At 39.8% G+C, this 27,255-nt stretch overlaps 3 protein-coding genes and 2 long non-coding RNA genes across 16 annotated transcripts in view; 3 read left to right on the top strand and 2 right to left on the bottom strand.

Moving 5' to 3' along the window:
* Positions 1–960: 960 nt before the first annotated feature.
* Positions 961–8,789, top strand: LOC100696679 (antizyme inhibitor 1). 3 transcript variants are annotated; one of them, XM_003459384.5, is made up of 12 exons: positions 961–1,185; positions 2,776–2,897; positions 3,993–4,203; positions 4,414–4,587; positions 5,275–5,447; positions 5,692–5,826; positions 5,999–6,080; positions 6,231–6,305; positions 6,546–6,711; positions 6,920–7,032; positions 7,628–7,848; positions 7,936–8,789. In XM_003459384.5, exons 3-12 carry the CDS (start codon positions 4,102–4,104, stop codon positions 8,048–8,050), a joined length of 1,356 nt encoding a protein of 451 aa, XP_003459432.1. In that variant the 5' UTR covers positions 961–1,185; positions 2,776–2,897; positions 3,993–4,101; the 3' UTR covers positions 8,051–8,789. The 3 variants fall into 3 exon arrangements, with proteins under 3 accessions (XP_003459432.1, XP_019220346.1, XP_005464962.1); XM_019364801.2 differs by lacking the exon at positions 961–1,185 and adding an exon at positions 1,731–1,967 and having other exon boundaries at positions 7,631–7,848; XM_005464905.4 differs by lacking the exon at positions 961–1,185 and adding an exon at positions 1,731–1,967.
* Positions 8,790–8,842: 53 nt separating this feature from the next.
* LOC100694297 (Krueppel-like factor 10) lies at positions 8,843–11,628 on the bottom strand. The gene is given in 5 exon segments (XM_019364802.2): positions 8,843–9,872; positions 9,874–9,968; positions 10,132–11,011; positions 11,134–11,373; positions 11,476–11,628. Coding segments are annotated over 4 exon segments (1,308 nt in total). The 5' UTR covers positions 11,365–11,373; positions 11,476–11,628; the 3' UTR covers positions 8,843–9,770.
* Positions 11,629–11,889: 261 nt separating this feature from the next.
* LOC102081202 (uncharacterized) lies at positions 11,890–15,973 on the top strand. Its single transcript, XR_268127.4, has 4 exons — positions 11,890–12,356; positions 12,949–13,020; positions 14,996–15,043; positions 15,134–15,973. It is a non-coding gene; the product is annotated as an uncharacterized LOC102081202 (long non-coding RNA).
* On the bottom strand, positions 15,896–18,535 carry LOC112848204 (uncharacterized). Its single transcript, XR_003222199.1, has 2 exons — positions 18,329–18,535; positions 15,896–17,441 (listed from the first exon to the last, which is right to left on the bottom strand). It is a non-coding gene; the product is annotated as an uncharacterized LOC112848204 (long non-coding RNA).
* Positions 18,536–18,829: 294 nt separating this feature from the next.
* Positions 18,830–27,255, top strand: part of ubr5 (ubiquitin protein ligase E3 component n-recognin 5) — a 30,668-nt gene continuing 22,242 nt past the window's right edge. For 7 of the 10 annotated variants that reach the window (XM_005464906.4, XM_005464909.4, XM_013267040.3 and 4 more), the window contains exons 1-8: positions 18,831–19,044; positions 22,905–22,949; positions 23,073–23,154; positions 23,688–23,764; positions 25,250–25,369; positions 26,012–26,285; positions 26,418–26,577; positions 26,837–26,986. In XM_005464906.4, the coding sequence (XP_005464963.1) occupies positions 18,983–19,044; positions 22,905–22,949; positions 23,073–23,154; positions 23,688–23,764; positions 25,250–25,369; positions 26,012–26,285; positions 26,418–26,577; positions 26,837–26,986 (970 nt within the window). In that variant the 5' untranslated portion in view covers positions 18,831–18,982. Of the gene's footprint in view, positions 19,045–22,904; positions 22,950–23,072; positions 23,155–23,687; positions 23,765–25,249; positions 25,370–26,011; positions 26,286–26,417; positions 26,578–26,836; positions 26,987–27,255 lie in introns of all 10 variants that reach the window. The other 3 variants (XM_005464912.4, XM_005464907.4, XM_019364571.2) reach the window with 2 other exon arrangements.

Raw genomic sequence — 27,255 nt, 5'->3', positions numbered from 1 at the left:
ATACCCAACGGCAACGATGGCTATTATGATCCAAACAATGGAAATCAAACATTGTGCGTTACTGGAAGCCACTTTAGATGCTATGTGTGATTAGCCTTATATATACATAACTCGTGTAGTGTTAGAAAGAACAGGCACAAAACACGGAACAACTTTTTTGTGTCGCAGTACATTGCCTCCGCAGCCTTTACAATAGACTCCGCGAAATAGGTTTATTAGTGAAACAGGCACTGCTATTGTTTATTTTTTCCCCGAGGAGCACTCAACTCTCATCTAACACTCTGAGGAATTTTATAGATATGTGGAAGAAAAAAATCCCAACAACAACAAGACATCATGAACTGCTGTGAAATAAGAAAAATATGATGTGGGTCAGTCAGTGCTGGGGATTTAAGGGATAATGCTTTGTAATTGGTAAACAGGGTTTTCATACAAGAACAGTGGGTGCACTAGGTCACAAATTCCTGGATCCTAAACTACAGCAGGAATGGAGAACTTGTGTCTGTATGTCACTCTCTAAAAATGAAGTGAAAATTAAACTAACAGGGTCACAGACTGCAGAGACGCTGCTGAAAATGGGCTTTTACTGTAGAAGACAGACATTAGTGGATTGCACTTGAAAATTATTTTCCTACATTTGTTTTATTTATTGAAAATAAATTGTATTTTTTGTAACCTATTTGTATTATTTTAGAAATGGCAAACATGCTCCCAAAGCCTTGAAATCCTCATACTGTGCAGTAAAACACTTTCCATTTTAATGATAAAGTGTTATTTTCTCCTATGCTTAATGTAAGCACAGAGTCCAAACAGCCCCAGAGAAAAGATTTCCCCTTCAGCTAACAGTAGCCGAGCTTTTCTTGGCACCCTCCCCCTTCAGCTTTGAGGAGGGAGACATGCAAATTTATCTCCTGGAGGGGGTAAAAACTGCCTCATACCAAGCGTTTTCAGAGTCAGGCACAACTTCACAAAGTCACAACAACAAAGGCAAAAGGAAGGGAAAGTATAGTCTGAGCTTGAACTTTAGGACAAAATGCATGTTTCCATCTAGCCATTGCGTCTAGGGCTTATGTCTGCGAGTGCTGACTGAGGCTAGAGAAAATAAGGAGGACTGTGCCACCTTTGTTGGACAATATTTTGTCCTTATCACTGAACCATGGGGAATCCAGTGAAGACATAACACAGGTAATTTTTGGGAAATTAACTATTTACCATGGAGCATAGGTTTTATAGCTGTTCTGTTATAAATATAGTCTAAGATCAACAAAGTTGTGGGGTTTATTGTTTTGTTTTTGTTTTTCCAGCTGGTTAGAATTTCTGTAAATTGTGTTAACCAAATATATACCAGCATAGGAAAAAAAAAAATAATCTTTTTTTCACTGTTATTATTGTGGCTGTTGCAGGTCAGTAATGATTTTTGAAATTATGTTAATAAATGCTCCACATCGTCCTATGCGAGCCGAGCTCTAATATCGTGTTTGACAGCTCTGAGCAAGTGTTTGTCAAGCTCACCATACTTCAGTTGACCTAAACCGGAAAATGTTAACAAAAGCTGTAATTCTTGTGTTTTTTAAAAAGTGACAGAAATGTCTTCTTAAAAATGTAGGATTGTTTTACAAGCCTTAATAGGGATCTGTTGCTTAATTTCACTCTGACGGTTTTTCCGTTACTCAAAACGAATATGTCGGTTAATGTGGGTTTTATTTTGACATTTTAAACCGGATGTGTCAGCGTTAATATGACGCTCCTGTCTGTGGGTCGCTCTCGCTGTTCGCCCTCCGCTGCTGTCGTCTGCTCGGTTGTAACAAATGCTCCGCTATAGGTGCCATCGAGAAACCGTCGAACGACAATAACTTGAACTACTCCATGGCAAATATCGTTTTCTCTTCTAGTCTCCCCACCACTCTTTAAAAATTCCGCCTAAAAAGAAAAAGCGTTCTGTCCCCTCTTTTGGGTTTTCAGCGGACGTAAGTAACGTTAGCTAACCGCGCTGTTAGCTTCCTGTGAGTGTTAGCATGTTATTAGCTAAATGCAGTGAGTAACGTGGCATTGTCTAGCTAAATAATAAATAAAACACACTAGCTATAACGTTGTTGTCAGTAGCATTCTTACTGTAAAAAAAACTTTGTTTTTGTAAAACATGTTGGTACTGGGAAAACATTGTATATTACTGTGTGACTTCCGCGGACACTAATGCTAATGTTCGCCATTAATTGAAAGCGAGCTGTTACAGTAACAAGGAGTTTGACTCTGAAGTAATTGGTAATAAATGCTAAGTTGTAGTTTAACGTGGTTTTAAGGGGTAGCATGATAAATAACACGGGGCAAGAGATAATTGCTAATCAATTTATTCAAACCTGCTAATCTGGCCATCATTGCATCAGTTCCGGTGGTTGGTTCTCAGACTAACAATTCACACATTAAAACCACCTGAATAAAAAACACAGATTAAGTACAGCATGTAAATACTTTTTTCTGTATCAGTGCTTTATGCGGGTATTCGTTAACTCGAGCTTACAATTCCCTTTTGTCAAATGGCGAAAAATATGGAAATCAGGGATTGCCTTTCTATTCTAGATTATCGTGCTAATGTGTGTAGTCATAACATAACCCAAATATCCATTTGGAGCCAGGAAAAAACCCCAGTTTCCTCTACAGATTTACAGATTTGATTGTACTTTGGAGTACCGCTGGAACATGTGTTAGCAGGGGAAACAATTGACTGATCATTGACTGAATCTGCTGTGCCTCACGTCCTCATCTGCCCCTTTGCAGGTGTACAACAACTACCCAGAGGATCTAGGGGCAGCTCTATACCGAGAGCCATTTGACTTCAACGCCGAGCCACCTTGGGATCCTAGCTGATAGTGGACGAGTTCATCCCAGGACTCATCCATGTGAGTAAATGAGCTGTAGAATTTATGTATCCACTTTAATTGAAGGGCTGAGAAAAATCTCATAGCAAAAACGTTGAATGTGTGGTACAGCATTTGTGTTTGTATGGTGAAGAATTATTGCAGTTCTACGGTAACTGTCATGTCCTGACAAAAGGAGTAAACATTCAGCATGTCCCAGATCACTCACTTATTTTAGATCTACTGTTTCAGATCTATTTTCAGCACTTGTATTAAAATAACAGGACACTGTTCTGGACTGCTTTTATCTGCAGTGGCTTTGCTGTTAAATTTGTTTTCAGGAACGGAGAGAAATAATCTGAGCTATAACCCAACTAATATGCATGCATTTTCCTTGAGATTATAGCTGGGTTGGATTGTATAGTGTATGTTTTGTGAACCGTACAGTAACCCTTTTAACACCATCAGTTTTTTTACAAGGAAGATAGAACAAGTGATCCAGTTAAGCATTTTCTAAGTTGCATAAGGTCTTGGTTCATTTTCAAAGAGATAGTGTTCAGCCTTGTTCCATTGTGTTTTTAACCAGCGTTTGAGCAGTGATTTTATTTTAATTTTTTTATTTAATTTTTTTTTTTATTGTACACCACAGCAGTCATTGTTGGCATATTGCTATTCTCCCCATGTAACCTTTCTACATCTGGTCTGGTCCAAACCACCATGACTGGCTGGAGTACTGTGCAACAGTACTGAAAGTAAAGTTGTGGCACAGATGCCGCCAGTATTGTACCTTTGTTAATGCCATCAAACGGAACATTTTCGGGTCACCGGCTTAGGGATTAATGGCGATTGTAAGGGGTAATTGATGATAAAGTAAATGAACCCTGTGCCCCAGACTATGTGTTTTCACAGCGGCTTTTAGGAAGAATAGGCCTCTTCCACAAAGCTATCCCATAACGCAGAACCTGTTCTCTGCTCTGATTGGACGCCCATTGAGTTGAAAATGACTTCAGTTCAGGATTTCAAAAGAGACGTTTAGGTTTCAGCAGCAGACAACATCATGGAATATGCATTATCCAAATGTGATTTTTGATGCTGAACTTGGTCCTCTATGATGGCTTTTCTCTTTTTCTTGTACAGTTTGTTGCATAAGTCTAGGACCCCAGGGGCTCGAGAGGGAGCGAGCAAGACCACTTCGCACTAGCCACATTCTTTATGCCTGTTGGATTTGAAGAAAACGGTTGAGAGGATGAAAGGAATTGCTGATGAACCGCAGTATTCTGTTGGCCTGCTGGAGGGAGGCATGGCCCTCTGTGATGTTATTGACAATCACATTTATGAGCAAACACTGGTATGGGCTTCACCTTTAATAACATGTACTATTTCTTAATGTTTTAATATTGTCTCAAAACCAACAATTCTATTATAATGCATCAATAACTAAAGGTGGTTAATTGACATACAGGAACACTTTTGTTTATGCTTGTATTGTAGATTAATGGATGTACAATTTTAATGTGTTTTTGACTCTTCCACACCTGTTTGTTTCCTTCTTCTCCAGTCTGAGAAGAATGCATTCTTTGTAGCAGATCTGGGAGTCATAATGAGGCAGCATGTTCGCTGGCGGACCCACATGTCCCAGATCAGACCATACTATGCTGTCAGGTGCAATAGCAGCCCAGCTGTGATTGAAGTCCTTGCTGCCCTTGGCACTGGGTTCATATGCACCAACAAGGTACTCTTTGACAGTGTGTTTTTGTCATTAGGGCTTTTCCCTGCTAAATATAAAAGCACATTTTGCACTAGTGTAGCTCATCAAGCTGACCCGTGTTTCATAAGGCTGAGGCCCTGGTACGAATTCACCCCAAGGCTATTTACTGCGTGTCTTTCCAAGATCTTTAAAATATTTTTAAAAGCACCACCAAGTGGTCACCACATGTCAATGCCCACCTTGTAAACATTGTTTAATAAATATTTGTCTATAATGCATCTGCTTGATGGGCATGGTAAGATAGATACAGGAGATCTATTACACTTATTTCAAATTCTATTTTCTTTCTTCTAGAGCAGCTTTGCCTGATTCAAAGTTGAAAATAATCCTTATTTATCTTATATTTGGCTTTGGAGCGGCCCCTCAGTTAAGCCGCCGTCTGACAATGGATTGACAAAGGTTGGGACAGCAGGTGGATTAGATTTCTATGCTTACAGCCAGAGCAATGATCCTGAGATGATCATTTAAAGGATATCCTCAGAAGAGTAGAAAAAAACTGCTTAGAGAATGACCTTCTAGCTCACAGTTCTTTGTACATACACTGAACATTTCAAACTTTAGCTAAGTGTAATATAAGCAAAAGATGACAAAAAAGCATAATAGGTTGCCTTTAATGGAATATTGCTTTGTGTGTGTATCTTTGAAATTCAGTCTGAACTGGAATTGGTGCAGAGCCATGGTATTCCCTCTGAAGATATCATCTACAGTGGTGTTTGCAAACAAGTTTCCCAGATTAAATATGCTGCTAAAAATGGCATTGACCTCCTGGTGTGTGATAATGAAGCAGAGCTGCGCAAGATTTCTCGCTGCCACCCCAATGCCAAGTAAGTTTTCGATAAGCATCAGTCCAAGTGCCAGTGGGTATGTTAAGCAACTGACCTTGTTATCAGTCCATAGTAATTATCTGTTGGTTACACTATCTACCGTCATTCTGATAAGAAATCAACCTGCAAAAACTGTATGGTTCTGTGTAGTTTACTGCTCTGGTTTTATATTATAGATTAATCTGGATTGTTTGTTTTCCCCAAAACAGTAACCAAGTTATCTATTTCCTCTGTGATAATTTAGGCTGCTGCTACAGGTGTCAACGGAAGCGTCAAACCCGGACGATGACATGAGCATGACATTTGGCTGTTCGCTCAAGGACTGCAGGCATCTGCTGGAGAGTGCTAAGGAGCTGGGTGTGCAGGTAGTTGGGGTCAGGTAAGGACTGCAGGAAGGAAATGAAGAGAAATGCAAATACAGGTTTTGTACTTAGACCACTGCAAGGATGGCACATTTCTCTTGAACAAATTATTTAGTCAGTTTGTCTGTAAAATGAAATTTAAACGTTAAGTTGCCAGTTTGATCAGTGACTACCTCTTTTACTCCTCAGGTCTCACATTTCCACCTCCTGTGACGATGACCAGGTGTATGTTCATGCTGTTTCCGATGCCCGTTGTGTCTTTGATATGGGGGTATGTGATATTAAATGATGCATTTTATTTGCAGTCATCTCTATGACTGTCATTTGCATTTCTGTTGAATGCACTTTTATGTTTTGGATGCTCCATAAACACGGTACTTTGTATAGACCCAAGTTATTAACAATTTTCTGTCTGCTTCAGGAGGAAATTGGCTTCAACATGAAAATCTTGGACATTGGAGGCGGATTCAGCGGCTCTGAGGCCCAGCTGGAACTGGTCAGTGCATTTCTATCTGATACTGTTAAAGACAAGCCTTATACATTTGTAGCTGTAGTAAGCACCAGCTGAACAGTAAGATAAATGTCTGTCTTAAATGTTGAGAATATTCTAATATAGATTCATGTTTTACCTGCTCACTGTGAAGCTGGATTTAAACTACTTTTCAGAGACATGTGGGGAAAAAAGGAAGGAATATCTTAATGTTAATTGTAACAGCTTCTGTCATCTCTTTTGCAGATTAATACTGCAGTCATGTCTATGGTGGACCTATACTTCCCTCCATCTTCAGGAGTTTCCATCATTGCTGAGCCTGGCAACTTCTTCGTGTCCTCTGCTTTCACACTGGCTGTCAATGTCATCTCCAAGGAGGTGGTGGCACGTGATCCCCAGGACCAGGAGCATGGTTAGTGGCAAGATACTCACTTAGGAACTATAATGATTGTGAAGGACATACTCTGTAAAAACTGCATTCAAGCAGTACACAATGCATTTTCATGCAGAAACCAGTTTTGTACAGCTTGAAAAGTATTATTACACTGGGAATTAGCAGTGCAGCTATGAATCAAACAGTAAAATGAAATTCAGAAACATTTCTGCCCTCTTCTGAACAGATCTGTCTCCCAATGAAGAGCCAGCGTTCCAGTACACTATGAACGAAGGAGTGTATGGATCATTTGCCAGCAAACTATCTGAAACACTGATATCTGCCCCAACTGTTCACAAGGTGAGTCTCAAAGATTCTCAGTGGGTTAGTATACACTTACTGGACAATTTAATAGGTGCCAGGGCAGTGCCAGGTTGGACCACTTTTATCTACAAAACTGTTGCATAGATTTAACAAGGTGCTTGAAACATCTGCAAGACATTTTGAGCCATACTGACAAGATCACAGCAAGCAGTTTCTGGAGATCTGTTGGCTGCAAATTCATAATCCAGATCTCCTGTTCCACCACAAAGGTCCTCTGTTGGATGGATGGATGGATGGATAGAGAGACAGACACATCCATCCATCCAGCCAACAAAGGACCTTTACCTAACAAAGGGCCTGTTGAGTGTGTAACCACAACACAGAATGCTTTCTCTATACTTCTCAATGTGTATAGAATAGAATAGAATTCAACTTTATTGTCATTGCACATGTCACAGGTACACGGCAACGAAATGCAGTTTGCATCCATCCAGAAGTGCTTTAGCCATGATATAGATATATTATACGCACTTTGTTATTATTAAATTAGGAACAACACCTTAATCAGCTACTACCCACACATATACACACTGTAAAATAACTAAAATAATCACCTTTATTGCCTTATTAGCAGAACACTTCCCTGGATGTACCGGTGTTCAGCAGCAGCTTGTGGGGTCCCTCTGGAGATGATCTGGACCAGGTAGTGGAGCACTGTCTTTTACCTGAGCTCAACATTGGAGACTGGCTCATGTTCACACATGCTGGCTCCTATAGTCTGGGTCAACCACTGTGCTCCTCCACTGACTCACCACCACCCCCTGTGTACTACGTCATCTCCTCTAGAGACTGGTAAGTTTGGCAGTGAAGGAGAAAATCTTTCCTGTGCAAGAATGTGGAGGTTATGGTCCTTGATTCCTGTTTATTTTCATTCACCAGGTTTGAGATGCAGGACACTGGTGTTACCAACGAGGCTACACTTAAGAACTTCTCCCTGGTCCCGTACTTCCTCAATTCCTGCCAAACAGAGGCTGCACTGTCTGTCCCAGCTTAGGAAACATCTGACTGGGACCAGAAGTCTTTTCACTTCTCTCACTTGTTTCTGCTGCTAGCTTCCTTTGGTTCACATTCCACTGGGGTCAACTCCCCCAGTAGTGCTTGAAATTGCCTGGACCAGACCAAATTCATCTCACAGACCCCAGTGCACAGCGCTTCTATGTGGTCAGCCCTGGAAACCCTCAGTAGGTGTTAATTAGTATGCAACAAAATGGATGAGTCCAGAAAAGACAGTTTGGGGGCTCCTCTTGAACTACAGTTTACACCCCTACAGTAGACACCAATACTTTTAAATGATTATATTTGACAGATATTATTATTCATATCTCCTTTGCTGTTGTCAGTCTTGTATATTATGTGTATTCTTGATTGAAGCAGTGTATTTAAAAAAAGAAACACTTCTGAGATTATATAGAAAGTTTTGCCAAAAGATTTGTATTTCTGATTTTAATTTGTTGTGTAGTTTTTTCGTGTCTGCGCAAAGGCTAGAATCCATTATTACATTGAAAAAGTGGCATCTTCATATTAAATTGAGAGCTTGGAGCATATCTTTGCTGTACATAGAAAATGTTTGGCGTTACCGTGGCGTCAGTTTCTGGAAAATGATTTGAAAGCTAAAAGGTTAATGTCCTTAAATAAGCTGGTGTCTGCGTGCTTTTCCAAAGTGCTGAGTGTCTTGCTCCCAAGCAGGTGAGTGTTCTGCTACCCGACAGCCAAGCAGGTTTTATTAGACAGCATGTGCTGCAAATGGAACACAGGAAGTGCTGGTGGACAATGAATCGGCTCACACTGAAAATGACATTGTTTCTTTACAAAAAATGATTTAAAAGACTACTGCAAGTTCTATTTCTACTCATATAGCTTGAAAATATTCTTCCAACATCTGTGTTGAAAGAATATTGCAGTATTTCCTGACACCAAGTATACTTGCATTGTGTGTATCATATCTGTGAAACTGTCATAAATCTGTTTTAAGGCATGATAAATTATCAGGCATTTGCCTGCTTTTAACGTGTAGCTGTGCTTGTCTAAATGAAGAGTAATAAACACCCCACTGACTGGACTGTGAATCCCAGTGTGTGTCTTATCAGAAATGGATAAATGTTAGAAATTGTAACTTCCGACTGTATGCATAGATAAAATTGGTACCCCTCTGTTAGTTTCACAGCCTGATAATTTTATACAGTTATCATGTGATGAGCTGAAGGGAGATACATTTTCAGGTATTAGAAGCATGTGGGAACCACAGAAAATATTTTAAATTACAACTCTTTTAAAAAATTAATCTAGACAAATATGTTTAGGTTTATTAAGGAATTCTGTGTTTTGTGCAAGAAAATGTGCAAAAATATTTTAAACTGATTGTCATGGCACAAAATAACATTTAAAATTTTTTGGTCAAATATCACTGACAAAAAAGTAAACTTAGTAACATTTAAATACATAACTACTCAGCTTATGCTAATGCAGTAGTTAAATGTAAACACTTTCATTATCTCGTTTATATTCAATTAGAATGATTACAGAACAGCAGTATAGCAAAGTTTAACAGTGTTGCACAATAGCCCTTTCATAAGGTGACGTAAAAAACATCTACAGTCTTCTGTGCACTGAGACTGAGTCAGTCTCAACAGCGTAGCGCATCTCATTTGGTTTCACAGTGGGGTTTGTTTGGTTTTTTTTTATTGTTGCTGAAGAAGATACTGAATGCAGCGAGGTCAGCAGCGTCCCCTCATCGCTGCCAGGTGTCTTCGGGCATGCTTGGCCAGGTGGTCGCTACGCATGAAGCGGCTGAGGCACATTGGGCAGGCAAACTTTTTTTTCTCCCGTGTGGGTTCGGCGATGGCGGGACAGCTCATCGGAGCGAGCGAAACGCCTCTCACAGCCCTCCCACTTGCATTTATAGGGTTTCTCACCTGTTGGATAGTGGAGGCAAGAATGAGAACTTTTCTAAACATACTCTGGGTAAAACATTTGCTTTCATGACTAGAAGATCACACTTGTGCCATTTGCGTAAAAACTGGCATAGGATTAAAATACATATGCGTTATATTAACATTTAATTAATTTATCTCTTACCCGTGTGCGTCCTCATGTGGGCTTTGAGATGAGAGCTCTTGAAGTAAGTCTTGTTGCAGTTGTCACGGGGACAAACGTGATTGCGTGCACGGGCTACCTCTGGCTGCTGTGGGACACGTCTTTGCTCTGATAAGGTGCGATGAGGCGCCGGGGCAATGGCAGCGAACTTTGTTCCACCATTGGTCACCGGCGCTGGTTGAATGTAGACAGGAGAAACAGGCGGCTGAGGGACAAGGAGCATGACGGGACCCTTTGCCACCTGACCCCCTACAAGGAAGACCTGAGCAGAAGAAGCCGTTTGTCCTTCTTGTTTGTGCTGCAGCTGCAGTGGCGTGTGCACCATGGTGATTGCTGGCAGTAGGTGTTGCTGCTGACTGTGCGAGTTTGTGACAGCGTTCTGCACAAGAGTGGCCGAAGAAGAAGAAGAGACAGGAACAATGTGGCAGTAGACAGGCACAGGTGAGACCAGAGCGTCTCCAGCTGGGACAGACTGAAGCGCATTTTTATTTTCATCTGAGCCTAAAAGGCTTCCTAGGTTCTGTCTGGACTGAACAACAATTGGGGACTTCTCAGTGCAAGCTTGTGTTGTAACAGTCTCCTCAGAGTCTCTGCTATTCAGCCCATCTTTACAGTTCACATCAGTTTTAGAGTCCAGCATGTGAACCTGAACGACCTCCTCCTCCTTTGAGACACGATTAAGGTTGGAGGAGCAGTGGAGGCCATCTGCAGTGTGACGAATCACACTGGTGCACTGGAAGCTCTGCTGAGCAGCGTGTTTGTGCAGAGACGTCGCTTGTGTAGGTCGGTGAGGCTTCAGAGCTAGAGCTGGACCTGGACAGGTCGTCTCAAAGTGGGGTGGGCTGCATGGTGGTGTCATACACTGAGAAGAAAAGTCACATTATCAAAGTCAGTAAAGTTGTCTCTTCTGTCCTAATACATCTACATTTACTAGAATCACGTAGTTACGTAGAAACCATTTCATCCTAAACAAGGATCCCTTACAAACACAGAGTCCTGCAGCACAGCAGAACTGGTGGTGACCTGGTCGTCCTCTGAGGAGTCTGAGGAGGGAGACAGAGGTCTGTAGTGCCTCACCCTGAAGTTTCTTGACTTCCAGTGCTTAGTCATGGACATCAGAGCCCGCACAGCTTCCATGTCACCTGCACCCATGTCAGTTGGCTGGGATTCACCCTGGACGTCTGAGATGTGACAGTGGTGCTCCTCAGACTTCATCGTGCAACTCTGGGAAAAACCAAATTAACTGTCATTTAAATTCATAACATTTCACACAACGTAATCCATCAATGATAGCCTTCACTAAAAATAAATAAATAAATCACCTACGATCAAATTTACACTATGACCATTATCTCAGGGCCTTAAAAGTTTTGCTATTTGTCGCCATTTACAGAATACGTGAAGTATCATGAGAGATAAGCATGATCAGCTGCTGCTCATCAGCGCGGTTGCCCTTTCACCTACTTTGCTCGGGGACAAAAGCAGCATGTGTGGTGGTTACAAAACAGACACACAACACCTACTGTAAGAACTCCTCCCTGGCCCGGATCACCACACACAAGCTGCACCCACCATCATACTCCTCAATAACTATTGATGAAGCCCACCAACCAGACTGTCTGACTGATTAGCTGCTGACAACCACTTTATCAACGTGTTTCTACACGAACATTAAACACGTAAGAAGAAAAGAAAATACCATGCTTAACCGTAAATATGACGAAGCTAACATTTACTTACATATATGTATGAGTGCGTCAAGTGTTCAGGAAACAGGTTTAATCCCTAGATGCGCGTCCACAAGTCTCGTGCTAACAACTTAAGACCAGGCAAGTATGTTTCCTAGTTTCTTCCACAGCCTCGTTTCCATTCATCGTTTCAAATGCGGTGGGGGGAACAGATGGGCGTGGCCCGAAGCCGCTCCCAATGGGACGCAAAGGTGTGTTTTAGGGTAGACCAATGGTGCGGGGGCACTGTGCGTGATCAGGGGCTGAAGGCACCGTGTAGACTGCGTGGTACACAACAGCAAGGGAGTGTGAGAAAAACCCCACCCCCCAACCCACACACCCACCTTGCAAATAACTGGCGTTTTTAATAAGTAACTTTGCCCTGACGAGCAGACGCTCACCATCTGTCCTGACTAATCATCACTATGACACTTGGAGTGAAGACAGTGAGAAAAGATGCTCATTATCAGATAGCAACAGGTAGGTAATTGATATAGCACTTGTAACTACTTAACAATCTTCAGATAAATGTATCTAAATGAAGCTACTGTTTCATTAAAGTAGAGAGGCAGGGCCATGGATAAAGGGGGGACCTGGTAGTTTCTAATATCTCCTAATAATATATCTTCTTAATTCATCCATGAGTGGAAAATTATGTGGACAAGTGCTTCAGACCCCCCCAACCCCCTTTTGTATAATGTTCATAATATAAATTCAGTGCAATTCAGTGCAAAATGCCCCCCCACAGTAATTTGCCCCTAATTATTTTCTTTCTACAATTATTCATTACCATTAATGTCATTCAGAGTTGTACCAAGATTACATTTTGTTAGCTCCAGTGTCTTGTGTGTAAATCACATCCCTACTTTGGTGCAAGGCAGCTGTGTTTGAATCATTTCACCTGACTGGAAGAAGGTTCAGATAGTTTGGTGCTTAAAGCAACAACAATATATTTAACATACTAGTCAATGACGTGAATAGGCTACATCTCTTGAGTCATTTTTTGTTTTTTATTTCTTCTCAAATCTCCCCCAAAATAGATATATATTAATCTGACTGCTGTTTAAATTAGCAGACCCTTGTCTTTTGTGGGAGGAAAGAGGTCAGCCAACAGGAGATGGCCTCAGCCAGCCCTGTGGATTAGGTAAGTGTCAGCTGTCTAGACCTTCCTGCACAGCACAGAGAACCGGGACAAAAGGCCGGTTGTAGACACACAATGGGGAAATACACACACAGACACACAGCCCATTTGACTGTGTCTGGCATTGTTGGGATGTTCCTCAAAAGCATATTTGCTGGAACAGAATAAAAGTGTGACCATGCAATGCATAAAGATTTCATTCATAACTTTCTCAAGCTCCCTGAAACTTGCATCCAGTGTCTCAGAACTATAAAAAATATGAATTAATTATTTTCTGATCAGTAATCCAACTTATAGTGCATTGCAACTGGCCAATCCACAGCTCATCTACACAAACCGTGTTTGCATGTTGAGTTTATTGCAAACAATTTAAAGATGAAAGATGGGGGGAAAATAATGAAGACTTCTGTTGTACACAGGGGTCTTCATTATATTAGAAATGTATGATAAATGTGGTACTCTCTAAGGTGGGTGTACTTTGTGATTGACAAGCAGCTGCTGCATGAGCATGCAGTTCAATTCCACCTCATCCTTGGTTTGCAAAACAGCTCAGCTTAAGTGAGAGGTTATGGCATAAAAGAGGATCCTGTGGCATGTTGTTGGTCTTTAACCAATCATAGAATAGCTCTTTAGAGCAGAGCCTCACAACATGTGTATACAGTTGTGCAAGTGTTACGACCAGTGCTTCATTCATGTTATGACCTGACCCCTAGATGGCAAGTGACAAATGGATAACTGGAGTTTGCTAGCAGGGGTGATTTCCACTTCGACTAGATTACCAAGGACTTGGCGTTCTCTTTAGATGTTTCAGAAATGGATGTGTTTCTATGTCCAGAAAGAGACTACTCACTACGTCTGTTTATTCACCAGCCATATAGAGACCAATATAATGCCATGTAAGCTGTGCAGAAATCCATGATTTTATGTAGGTTGTGCACAGAGTTTGTGCAAAATCCTTCGCCGCTCAGCACCCTTCTTGAAATCTCCAGGCAGTCTTTAATGGGCAGTTATTCTGAATCATTATAAAGTGAACTTGAACTTTAATGGTCACCGGTCAAATCAGGTGAAAACCGCTTAAAATAGTTTGACGACTGTGCTCCAAATAAAGCACCATCTTATCTCTGCTGGTGTGGGATTTTCTCATAGATTACATTTCAGGACTGGCTGAATCCTCTTTCTCTCTTTTTATATAGTTTTTTTGGTTTGTGCAGGCGAGTGCATGTTAAGAGGTAGAGCTACATTCTGTCCTTCCCTAGTCCTGCAAAGATATGCTTCTGCCAGCACTAAGAGGAGTTATTTTAAACTCATACTCTTCAGCTATTGATCATGTTACCCCAGGCAGCTTGTCTGGGTTCACTGATGAAAACAGCCTAGTTTTAAGGTGTAACAACTGGAAAACCTCTGATTATACTGAGTAGGATATCTTGTCTCTAGTGTCTCTGTGTGCAATAAAACTTTATTCATTGAGTTAAATTTGCAGCCTAAAATGTGCACACTTCCTAAATCCCCAAACCCACTAACCTTTCTCTGATGATAATGCAGTTTTCTGGCCCTGACTCTTTGTACCCATATTTAAGAACTCCCGGGGTCATTTAATAACCCAGCACCCTCCTACCTAAAAATAGCTCTGGTTTGTTTGTCTACACGCTTAAAAAAGGGTACAGGGTGTTTTTTTGGAGCAATGGCCTTGGCTTCAATAACCTCTGTGTTGAACTCAGTAAACACAGATAAAACTTACGCTCTTCTCTCATCTGGTTGGTTGATGTGGTGCATACAAACTTGAAGGAGAACGTATGATCAGATAATCTAGTGAAAATATGCTCACTTACATCTGCACTATTTCCCCTTATTTTAATAACATGGTTTAAATGTTTGCGAAATCAACAGTCATTCTTCACAGACGCTCGTCTAACACAAAGGCCACTGTAAGACTTGTGTGACTCGCGTCTTCTTCTTTATGTTACAACTGACATTTTAGGAAACATTTCCTCGGTCGAGCTGCAGATAAAGTGGACTGCAGGCCAGGGTAGGACAACATCCATGTGGGTCATTTTGAGTCAGATGGTTGCATTTCTCTCTGCGAGAGCTGAGTGGAAACTTGTGCTGTACTTTGCAGATAAAAGAGGAACCTGACTTGGAGGAGAAGTGCAAGTCTTTTTTCCTCAACATGCTTCAATGGAATTCGGCAGGCAAACTCTTATTTTCAGTTCCAGCTTTGAAGGGCGATTCTCCATGAGCTTATCAGAATGCATAAATATCCTGAAAAAACTCTGCAGAGTTTGTGTGTTAGCAAATAATCAGAAGAGCAGTGCAGGAAGGACAGCTGTCATTACTACAACTGTCTCACATTATTATCAAAGGTAAACCATGCCACCTACTGGTGAGATAAACTGCAGTTTTGTGAGATTGTACATGTATAACAAAAATATGAGTTGGAAATCATTGTTTTGCATAGGCTGTTTTCATTTATTTATTTGTCTTTTAACAATGCATTTTTTTGGAGGGGACAGGAAACACAAAATCTATATTTCAGAAAATTGGAAAATTCAAATCTTATCATTTGCACCATGCACTGAGCAGAGGTTCATTCACCCCTCCTCTCCCTAATGTGGCCATCTCTTGACTATAGCTCCTCTGCTCACATCCATGACATGCATGGGTCAAGAATTAAGCTCTGCTTAAACTATAGTTTCCTTTTGACAATGTTACATAATGGTAACGTTGTGCTTAAATTAGAGTCTTCTACTTTTTCTTTCTTTCAAACAACAGAAAATTATTTCCTTAACTCAACAGGGCTTAAATAGACTGGGAATACCGCACTAACACAGTTTTCCATGGGAGGAAGATCAGCTGTGCACAGACTCCCAGTGGTCTTCCATTTATAGAGCTCAGGTTTTAGGTGGTTCAGTTTGAAATATAAACCAGTGTAAGAATAGCAGCAATGATCTGAGGGTCATGATTTTTTTTTTCACTTTCTTTAACATCTGTTTCATCTCTGCTGCCACAAGGACAGATACGACTAATGTGGTATGAGGAGAAGAAAAGTGGAGTTCCTGCTTCATACACTCAAAATTAAAATATGCCCAAAACGCTGACTTTAATTTGATATAATGTAAATCTTACAAGTAATTTTGTTACATAAGTGCTATGTCCAAAATAATAGCACAATGACATTTACTTGATTAATGTACATTCAGTTTATACCAAGTATATTTTTCTTAATGATTAGATATTTTTAAAAGATAAACATTTCATTTTATATATTTCAGTTGCATCTTAATCAACATTATTGCTATGATTGAATACATTTTTAATGTATATTTACTTTTACTTTATTATACAACAGACATTCCCCTGTAGTGAGATGGATATTCTTTTTAATGTTACTTAGATACTACTTACATAAATGCGTATTAACTTATTTACTTACATTTGTCACTTAATTAGCTCTTCATCTTTATCTTTTATTGAGTTCTTTCTTTTTTTTAATTTGGGAGCTGTCTTATTTTATGATCTTGCAGCAAAAATTTCTGGCATAACTTCATCTATTTCCAAGGTGCATGGAGAGGATGAAAAGCTCACAAGGCAGGAACTCCAACAACACTTAAAATGAAAGAGGAGCAACTTTATTGACTGTACAACGCGTTTCGGCTTGTGGCCTTTATCTGGGTTTTGTTTTATGATCTTGCCCAGATTTGGGGAGGAATAAAGTACATCTGATCTTTTATTACAAATAATGTTCATTATATGCCAAAAATAATGGTTTAATAGTAAGTGCTGGTTGGTTTTTTGCATATTTAGTTGTTATATAGCAAAAACTGAAAAAACAAACATAGGATTAAATATACCTATTTCCAAATGGATTGAGAGAATAATCTGATTTTGTTTTTTATCCCTGAGCAGAACTTATGGAGGTCTTTAAAATGTAGTTTTGCAATTATTCTTATTTAATTTAGTCATAATTTTACTTTAGTCATAACAGATTTATACTTTGCTATTATAAATCAAAATGCTCCAAATATCCCAACAAGAAGGCCCATGGGGCCATGTTGGAAGTACTTGTTGGAAGTACTTTTGAGTAATAAATAATTACTTATATAAAAAATCATAATTTTATTTTCAGATTTTGATGTTGCTCTTACTGACACTAAATTAACTGGACAAATCACAATTTTAAACATTTTTCAGAAACATTATATTTACATTTCAATACAACTTAGACTCGGGCAGCTTGCAAAATTACACTGACAACTGTGCGGTGGTTGGATGTATTGGGAGTACAGAGCAGTAGTGGACGGTTTTGTGGAGTGGTCTGGGAGGAATCGTCTGCTTCCGAGAGATGGTGATTGACATTAGAAGGAAGAGGACAGTCACACAACCCAATCCTGCGACAAGATGTTGATGTGGTGCCAGAGTGCAAGTACCTGGGGATCCACATAAACAACAGACTGAACTGGAAGACCAATAAAGAGGCCATATACAAAAGGGGATGATGAGGCTCTGTTTTCTTTCAGTGTGCACAGCAAATTGTTCGAGATATCAGTCTGTACTGGCAAGTGCAGTGCACTTTGCTGTGGTCGACTGAAGGAGTAGCATCAGAACTGGTGACACCAGCAGACTGAATAAAGTGATTAGGAAGGCTGGCTCTTTTGAAACTGTGGTGGCGAGGAGATCACTGAACAAACTATTATCAGTTTTAGGTAATCCTTGACTGCAGCACTTAACTAGACAGGAAGCAGAGGAGCTTCAAGGAGCCCATTCAGATACACTCTTATTACAGAAACGGGAAATCTTTCATACCTCATGCTATCACTCTATATAATACAATTTATCTATCTAGCAGAAAGACATCTGATATTATTATTAGTAGTAGTATTAGTATTATTTTGTTGTTTTTTCATCATCCTTTCATTTGATTTAACTCAAGGATGAAATTTTGCAAGTAGGGGCAAAGTATACTTGTCATTAATGTCTTCATTAATATTTTATTATTCATAAATATTGTTTTAAAAAACAGGCGAGCAAAAGCAAATCGCAAACAACATACAAGCAAAGAATTCAATGCAGTTACTAGTTACAGGCGCACACGTATACATAGGCCTGCATAACCACACGTGTTCACAGGGAGAAAATAGCCACATTACAGTGGACGCTAGCAAAGAATTCAAGTTGGGTAGCTTAAACGCTAAAGCTAATAGTGCTAGCTGTTTAACATTATTATAACAACAGCAGTCCATCGTGTTAGCCTTTTAGGCTGACATTAATACATTTCTTACCACTGATTAGTTACCGTGTTATGTATTGTACATACCTTTTTTTTTTAACTGAATGGCTTTAGAAATAATATTTTATCTATTATTGAACATTTTGACTTGGAAGCAGACAATAAAGCTAGAATAATGACGCAATTTCTAATAGAAAAAACTATACCGCTTGTAACTGCACAAAAGGCACAAATTTGTGCTGCTTCTTTTTCGTTGATACTCTATTTTAAAACCAATTGTCTCATCTTTTTCTATTCTATTGTTCCTGCTTTTAAAGAGATAACCTCGCAAAATTTAACCCCTTCTTTGACCTTCATAGTGCTTTAGTGAACATATGAACACCTCGACTGCCTAACAGACAAAACAGACTAAGATGCAATAGGTGAACTGGATTAGAACAAAGCCTTCGGAGTGCAACGCTTGGCTTTTTGTTACAGATGTCTTTCTTCTCGAGGCCAGCCCCATCCAATTTTTTTATTTCCTGTTTGTGCTAGAGGTCCAACCAGCGGAGCGAGTGCATGTGCACTAATCAACACACACAGAAGAAGCTGGTTAGAGCTAAGATGGCGGCATGTGGGTGAGGAGGCTGGGATCTAACTCGAGCTTTTTCGCCCTTAAAAGATTCCTATGAATCCTCATATATACAGTAATCGAAAGAGTACCCATTTCCACACGTCTCGTTGTGATTTTGGATTGGCCCAATGACATCTATACACTTCGTGGTTCACCCGTTGCCCGGGACCGAGGATCAGCTCAATGACAGGTATTTTGTTGCGGCCCGTGGAAAAAGAAGACTTGAAATCAATATTTATGTGCGGGCAGTGTTGCTTAGTATTCGAGTTAGTATTTGTGCTCGATGTTGACATTGTCATGTGAATGTGTTCGGGTTTAAATTATTTAAATGACCCCCCCACCCGGGGGGTAAAATGAGGCCCGGCATTTTGAGGGATCCTTGTTAGCTTGCTGCTACCTAAACAGAGTCATTTGCTAACATGCTAACCTGTTAACTGGCTTTCAGTCGAATAGCTAACGCTAGCTGTCGGTTTCCTTGGTTCTCTGGATGGATTGGCTCTTAGTCAAAGTTGCGGGGTTGGGGGATGGGGTAAAGAGAGGGTATTAAAGGTCGTAAAAACACAACTTAGTAGAAAATTTAAATCTTTTTCGTGTGCAGTTACCATATACGCTCTTTGACAAGTGTCATTGTTTGTTTTGCGAGCGTCTTGTTGATTTACCGTGATCTATGCAGCGGCTAACGTCAGCTTACCGATAGCTAGCTGCTAATGCTAGCAAGCTAGTTAAGTCGCTACCACGCTCTTAAGAAAGCCAAATATTTGCATTTCAGGGCCTTTGTGGAAGGCTCTTCTTTTTCTTGACGCTTCATTAAACATTTAATTACTAACATCGTTTGAAATTATGTCACCGCTTGTCTTCTTTTAGCATTGCGCACTGAGATAAATATCTAAAATATGCAGCGAACTACTGTTAGCACCATTGCATTCAAATTAATCTAGTTATTGGCTTTAATAAGGTGGCAAGCCAAGGCTTTTAAAGTTTACGGTCTGTGTTGGATTCTAAATTGTCCTGAGTGCCCACACGCGACATTTTAAGTCTTCTCACTGTTGCCTTAATACAATGTGGCACTGCACAGTGTATTTGGCCACATACTACATTGTTGCTTGTAACAAAGTGCTGGTATGCATCACTCTGACTTTATGGATTTTTGGTTCTAGACTGAGTGTTCAGGAGATTGTTTACGACCCTTTTTTGGCAGAACATGCGATTTATGATAAAACTATTTATAACACCCATTGAGACTTAACTGATTAATGAGCTGCTCTACTTAAAGACAAAGAGGTCAAGAAGTCAAAGTGTTTTTAGAATGACCTTGAGATTAAATACTGGTTATGGGCACGGGAGGATTTAAGCATCCTCTGTTGGTTGATGTACTGTCCAAATCTGCGGGGATCAGCTTTGGTCTGATTGACAGGAAAGCACAGTTTGCTCTTGATGGTCAGAGGCACCGCTGAAACATCTTGATTGTATGGACTATTCCTTCCTTAAAAGAGGTCAGGGTTTTTTGATCCCCAGGCATGCATGTCATTGCATGCTGCTGTCACCATGTGGTGCTATCCCCCCCCCCCTTCACACCCCCTTGCTCACTCTCTCTCTGTCTGTCTTCTATGAACTTGCAGTTGTCAAAGCAGATAACTGCTTCTATCTGACATAAAAAGTCTTAGTCCAGCTTCCCTAGCATGAATATCTGGTCAGATTTCTTTGTTTGACCTGAGGTTTGCTTGCACACATTCATTTAGGACAGTGAAATGGCAAATGGCATTCCCCTGTAGTGAGATGGATATTTTATGTGGGGGGGGGGGGGGGGTTTCTGCTGCAGTGAAACAGTTTTAAATGGCTCATTGAAGGGAATAGACTTGTCTGTGCTAGGGTACTACCATTTATTTGATGGGAAGGTTAGTGAATGGCTGACCTGGATGCTTTGTGAGTCATTTTCTCTTACTTTTTTGCAGTGTTAGGAGTGAAGCATGAGCTTTTAATATGTTGTGTGTGTGACAAGAATTCTGCCTGTTCTGTTTTTTATGTCCCAGTGGTTTAGAGGCATTGGATGTAATTTAAAAATATTTCCTGTTTACATTCTACCTTGCTTTTGATAGCTTTCTAAAGGGTGGAATTAGATTGCATATTTTCTGGCTTTTTCTGACATTCTGCATAAACTGTGCATCTATTTTAGTACACAATTCTTTTTTGTATGTCTAAGTAGTGAGATATATGTGATTTTGTATGTTTGGCCTTGACAGTAACATGTACATTGTGATGCTTTTTTGTTTTTCTCACATCTTGGATGCCATCACATCACCAGTGATCTTTTGCACTTAAGAATTGAAGAAACTGTACAATCCAGACCTCGTGTGTGCTGAAGCATGATTGGATAACTGCATTTCCTTGATTGTGTGAGGTGCAAATGGGTTTCATGACATGAGACAAACACTTCTTCATAAAAGACACTGATAGTCTAAATAAGTATGGAAGTTGATGTCTAATTTCTTTCTTTTTCTGTGCTGATTTTCAGTGGACTGCAGCAGCACACAGTTAGGCCACCTATTTCAGAAAGTTATAAAACAGAGTATTAAAAGTTTACAGCAATCCTTGAATGTTTCTTTTTTTTTTTTAACCAATTAAAAAGATTATTTTGGACTGGCAGGACAGACAACTGCTTTTCATTGTGTCAGTGGGAGATTTTTTTATTTTATTTTTTATTGTCAGGTGGTTCTGGGGGAAATTCAGTATCTGTTTTCTATTTGGACCATTTCAGTTTCTCGTTGACACCATGTAGGGCTAACCATGTGATATTTTCATGCCATCCTCACATTGTTGTTACTAGAGATTGCAGATAGAAGATTCAGTTGCCTGCAGACAGCTGGATGGTGGTCATGACTCATCTTAAATGTCAATATAGGCAATCTTACAGCACATTTGTCAGGATTGTCAAGTGGAAAAGGGACCAAAAATAGTTTGCTTTACACTTAAGGGCAACTCACAGCAAAGCTTGAAATAGCTGTTATAATTTCTTTTATATTTTTTTTAAACTGCTTTGTGTATTTGATAAAAGGCATGAAGCAGTGAAAATCAATGAAGTGTAATTTTTTTCCACATTGCCAGTAATGATGGGTTGCGGATTCATAACCTTTGAACTATATAGTACATTAAAAACTGACTGAGGCTCAGTTTTCCAGGCGTGGATTAAGCTTAGTCCCAGACCATAAACTTAGTTTTTAATGAAGGTTATTGAATTTTCTTTTAGCCTGGGACTAGACTCAAACCATGTCTGGGAACTTGCTGAAAGGTATTTAAAATGCATACTACAACTCTGGCTTTTGCCACTGGCTGATATCTTCCTATGGGATCGTCCTTCTTAGAGGAAACTTTGGAGCCTAACAAAGAGCCTTTTAGCTACAGTCAAACAAAAATCAACAGAACTATAAGAGAGAGTTTTTACCAGTTTGTAACCATTCATTAATTTAAGTATAATATATATTTTATTCTCAAATAGTGAGAAATTAAAAGGTAACACTGAGTCATTGCATTGACTCTGGACAGTCCAACAGGCTCTAGATGCTTGCTGCACATACATCATCACATACAAGTTCCCACAGATGTTTTGTCAGTGCTGATCAAGAACATTTATTTTTTGTGTGTGTTATTAGCAACCTGTTGTGTGTCATACTGTTTTAAAACAAAACAAGTGTTTAACATGTCATCTTTTATCTTTGGCTTTTTTCTTGTCTTGCTATATGGTAGAAAAGAGGTTTTGTTTTCCTAGTTCCTAATTGAATTAACAAATTGTCCTGAGATCATTATGATCATTCAGATAATTTAAAAAGATGCATATATGTTAAAGCCTTCTGAAATGCACCTATATTCTTCTTGCTTTTAAAAATGTTTTACAGTAATTTGTATGCAAGTTAAAAGGGCTTGTATATAAACAGTAACTCATGTTACAGCATTTCTCTCAGTATGCTTTTTTGACTCCCACACAGGAACCTGCATTGAGGTCTTAAATTGGTCTGGGTGATATGTTAATGTAGTTTTGTTTTGTTTTTTTCTCAGACTCCGTGAAGTCTCAGAGAAGCTCAACAAATATAGTTATAACAGGTGAGTGTGTATCTGCGTTGTATTTTTAGGTGATTTTATTCATTGTGATCACTTATTGTAAACATTATTTTGCTTGCTGTCCTGTGTGTCGGCTCACTTTTTTTTCTTTTTCCTTTAATGCAGTCATCCACACCTTAGTCTGCTGGAGCAGGCCACCCTAAAACAGTGTGTTGTCGGTCCAAACCATGCCGGATTTCTCCTTGAGGTAATGCTATAAGTCATCAAATCAAACAGCTGCTGATCTGCTGCCAGGTCACAGTTATCAGATGCCCTCTGACTTTGCTGTACAACATGAGATAATATGCTTCAATAGATGTAGATATGGACTAGGGTTTTTTTTTAAATATGTTGTTAATATTTATCATAATTCTGCAGTTGGTGCAGCTCAGTTTGAACAGTGCAGTGACAAGTCATTAGTTAGTTGACCTCAGTTTGTATTTTGCAAGTGGGTGAAAGATGCTCAGCTGAAGTGTTGAGTGTGTTTGTTCATGTCAAGCTGATACCACATTATGATGATGTTGAATTATAGATAGCACTGTACAGCACCATGGTGATAAATGAGTTGGTATGCTGTAGTTAACGTGCTTATTAATTATCTTAGAAAAATAGTTTAAAGAAAAGACTGTATTTTACTCCGTTTTGTTTTCATTTCCGAATGTAATAAATTAATGTAAATGTATTTGTTTTCCCTTTTTAATTAATGTAATACATTAAAAGTCACTGTTGCGTCTCTTTCAGGATGGACGTGTATGCAGAATCAGCTTTGCTGTCCAGCCGGATCGCCTGGAGCTCAGCAAGCCGGATGGCAGCGATGGGTGAGAGACTTGTTTATGATGGGATCTGTCCCAGGAAACCTTTTTAGCTTTTAGCTTTGGCACTGAATTGGAAAACAGATTGCTTGTGGAAACGTCTCATTCAAGATGCGAGGAATATGCTCAGGCTTATGGATCTTGGTTGCTGTAATTTGAATTCTAGTCAGTACTTATGCCCTTTTTGGCGAGTATAACACATTTCTAGCATATTACTGTGGTATTGTCTGTTTCAACAAAGATTTGCTCCAAAGTCTTAAATATACCTAAACTGCTGTTTGAATATCAGATGCTCTTGTTTTAGTTTAATTCAAATCAAATCTTCTCAGTATAGCTTTATCTTAGGAATTTATTTTTTGTACCTCAAATTTTAAAAAGAAAAAGCTTCTTTTTTTTTTCTTGACACCAATAGACTAAAAACATAGCAGCCCTAAAATTGTTTTTGTAACTTTCTGAAAGCCAGTTCCCTTTTTGGCTGAGCAAGTGTGTGCCATTTGCCACAACTTTTTTTTTTTGTTTGTATGTTTCTATAAAAATACCTTTTCACTAGCTGCTTTGTTTCTCGTTGGCTATGAACATGAATTTTGGTGAGTGTCTCATTGATAGTTGTTGATGTCCTGCCAGCAGAACAACATCCAACAGTGATTTCATATACTAGCTGTTCAATATGCATGCGAGTCGGGCTGTAAGAGACTAAGGAGCCCTCTGCTCCAGATTTTGCTGTAGAGCATATGTTTCGTTCCCTGCCACAGACTCGCAGAACAACAGGACATGGCTTAGCTATTCATTTGGCACTATTGTGGGTTGTTGGGAAGCCCGAAGAAAAGAGCCTTGACAGGTTGTCTTTGGGAAGTTTGTCAGCATACTCAACAAACACATTTGTGTGGTTTTGAATTGTAATGGATTGTGTCAGCTTGTTGACTGCTGGATTGAATTTGTTTGCTTTTATTATATCTGAATGATTTGACTTTCCTTTTCTGTATTCTATTTCCTTCTGTAACAGTGTAGTAATACCTGATTATGTTATTTTGTTAAAAGGGTTTGTTTTTTTGTTTTTTTCTTCATTCAAAAGACAAATTATACAAATGTACAACACATCACTTAGGAATATTGCAGCTAACTACTTTTGTTTAAACTCATACAACATTACATTACATTATTCAATTATTAGGAGAAAGCACTCGCAGCCCCAAAACCCAAGAACTTTTAAAAATAGAAAGTCTTGATGGAGGAATGAGTTGCAGCCAATTCTGATTCCCAAGGGTGTTGCCATGCTAGTCTCCAAAATACCCCCTCCTGTTTCATAGTTCAATAATGAAATGAATCCTGAACCAAGGGGTGTAAATTAACTAATACCTGGGGTAAATTTACTTTGTTAACCCAGGTTATAAAGGTAAAAGAAAAAAAATAGGATTTTTTTGGTTTGTTTGTTTTTTAGTCCTTTTGGGACATCTGTAGGTTTGTAACTGATCTCCCATCTTTTGTTTCCAGTTCAAAGTTGAGCAGTGGTTCAGGGACAGGAAGGAGCTCCAGGCCAGGCAGGACCAGTGATCCACCCTGGTTCCTGTCTGGTTCTGACACACTGGGCAGACTGGCAGGCAACACCCTTGGGTAAGTTCTGGCAGGGCTGACAGAGTCGAATGATCCTGTGAAAGCTCAGTGTATAGAGCTTAACAGTGGCTCAGCAGTGAGTTAGTGGTGTTTTCCTTGCTTTTTTTTTTTTTTACTGCCACAGATTCTGGTGAGAACTTTTTAGGGTGTTGTAAAATGTAAATAAATGTATCCCCAGCGGACGCATCAAAAAGCATCAGCTTGTTCATCAACCCTGTGGTTTTCTTACTGCTTTTCATATTGGTGACCACTGGAGAACCACTTGATACTACACAATATTGTTTTTGTAAGACCTTAATACAATTCAATGCCTGGGAGAAATGGTTCGAACATCCCAAATAAACAAATGTATTACTTACTCTTGGAGTAAATTAAACTGTGTATATGCTATTATTCTACAATGAAACTTTTTTTCTTTCACTTTGCCTGATTAAATGAGGAAAAGAGCCACCAGTTTAATCTGATTTTTTTTTTTTCTTGTCTTGCTGAATCCATCTCAGTGCGGACTAGCCCGTCTCTGCTGTCACAAAGACCAAATTCCTTTGTAATCAGATGTGTGTGTGTGTTTCGAGTCTGCTTTGTAGTCAGGTGGTGTGTTTTTGGCAGTCGTGTCTGATTGTGGCTTTATACTGTATGTAACAGGAGTCGCTGGAGCTCTGGTGTAAATGGAGGCAGTGGTGGAGGTGGAAGTGGAGGAGGAGCAGGAGGAGGTGGAGCAGGAGGTGGAAGCAGTGGAGGAGGAGGCGGAGGAGGAGGAGGCGGAGGCACATCGGGAAGGTCGTCAACAGCAGCTCGCGACTCCCGTCGACAGACCAGGGTCATCCGCACAGGAAGAGACCGAGGCTCAGGACTTCTAAGTAGCCAGCCTCAGCCTGTCATACCAGCTTCTGTCATCCCCGAAGAACTCATTACTCAGGTACAGCACACTCAGCCTATACACAGACCTTAAAAATGTTTTTGTAGCCTCTTTTAATCCTTTATTTAAAGTAAGTAACGGTGACATTCATGAGAAATGTTTTTTACTTTTGTGTCCTTGTACATTCCCCAGGCCCAGGTAGTTCTTCAAGGGAAATCCAGGAGTGTGATCATTAGGGAGCTCCAGAGAACCAACCTAGATGTCAACCTCGCCGTAAATAACCTGCTGAGCCGGGATGATGAAGATGGAGATGATGGCGATGACACAGCCAGCGAGTCTTACCTCCCTGGAGGTTTGTCACACAAATAGCAAGTGGCTCATATGTAATGATGTTGTTTTGTGAAATGACTTCTCTTTAACACTGAAACAGTTTACTTTTAATTTGAGTGCAGCACATTAAGATATAAGTAGGCTTTTGGCAAAAAGTTTTGCTGTTTTAAATTCTGATCATTGTAAATTGAAATTGTTTTACCATAATCATAAAAAAAAAGTTGAGGGGTTTTATGATTCTGTCTTAAAATTTGAAATTTATGTGTGCTTCCCTTGTGCAGAGGATCTGATGTCCCTGTTGGATGCAGACATCCACTCAGCCCATCCCAGCGTCATCATTGATGCTGATGCCATGTTCTCTGAGGATATTAGCTACTTTGGCTATCCCTCTTTTAGACGCTCGTCACTGTCTCGCCTGGGATCCTCCAGAGGTAATTCAACAACTCTCTTCTGACTAGTGATGGGAAGGCAGGGTGTTCTAAAGGCTTTGGTGGCAGCACTGGTGATGGCTTTTGTTCATCTGGGGATGGCTTTATAAGGAAATACTACTGAAAAGCTGGAAATCAAGGCGACTGTGGGTGTAATGCCAAATATTACACTTACAGTTAACCACTGTTCAGGTGTTTCTGTAAAGCTTGTGAAAGCGAAATGGTTCTCGTGGTCTACTGTGTACGTTTCCCTTTAGTTTGTTTAGCTGAGT

The sequence above is a fragment of the Oreochromis niloticus genome, linkage group LG11, assembly GCF_001858045.2.
Source record: "Oreochromis niloticus isolate F11D_XX linkage group LG11, O_niloticus_UMD_NMBU, whole genome shotgun sequence".
Taxonomy (NCBI): domain Eukaryota; kingdom Metazoa; phylum Chordata; class Actinopteri; order Cichliformes; family Cichlidae; genus Oreochromis; species Oreochromis niloticus.
This window is presented reverse-complemented; position numbering and strand designations above follow the sequence as displayed.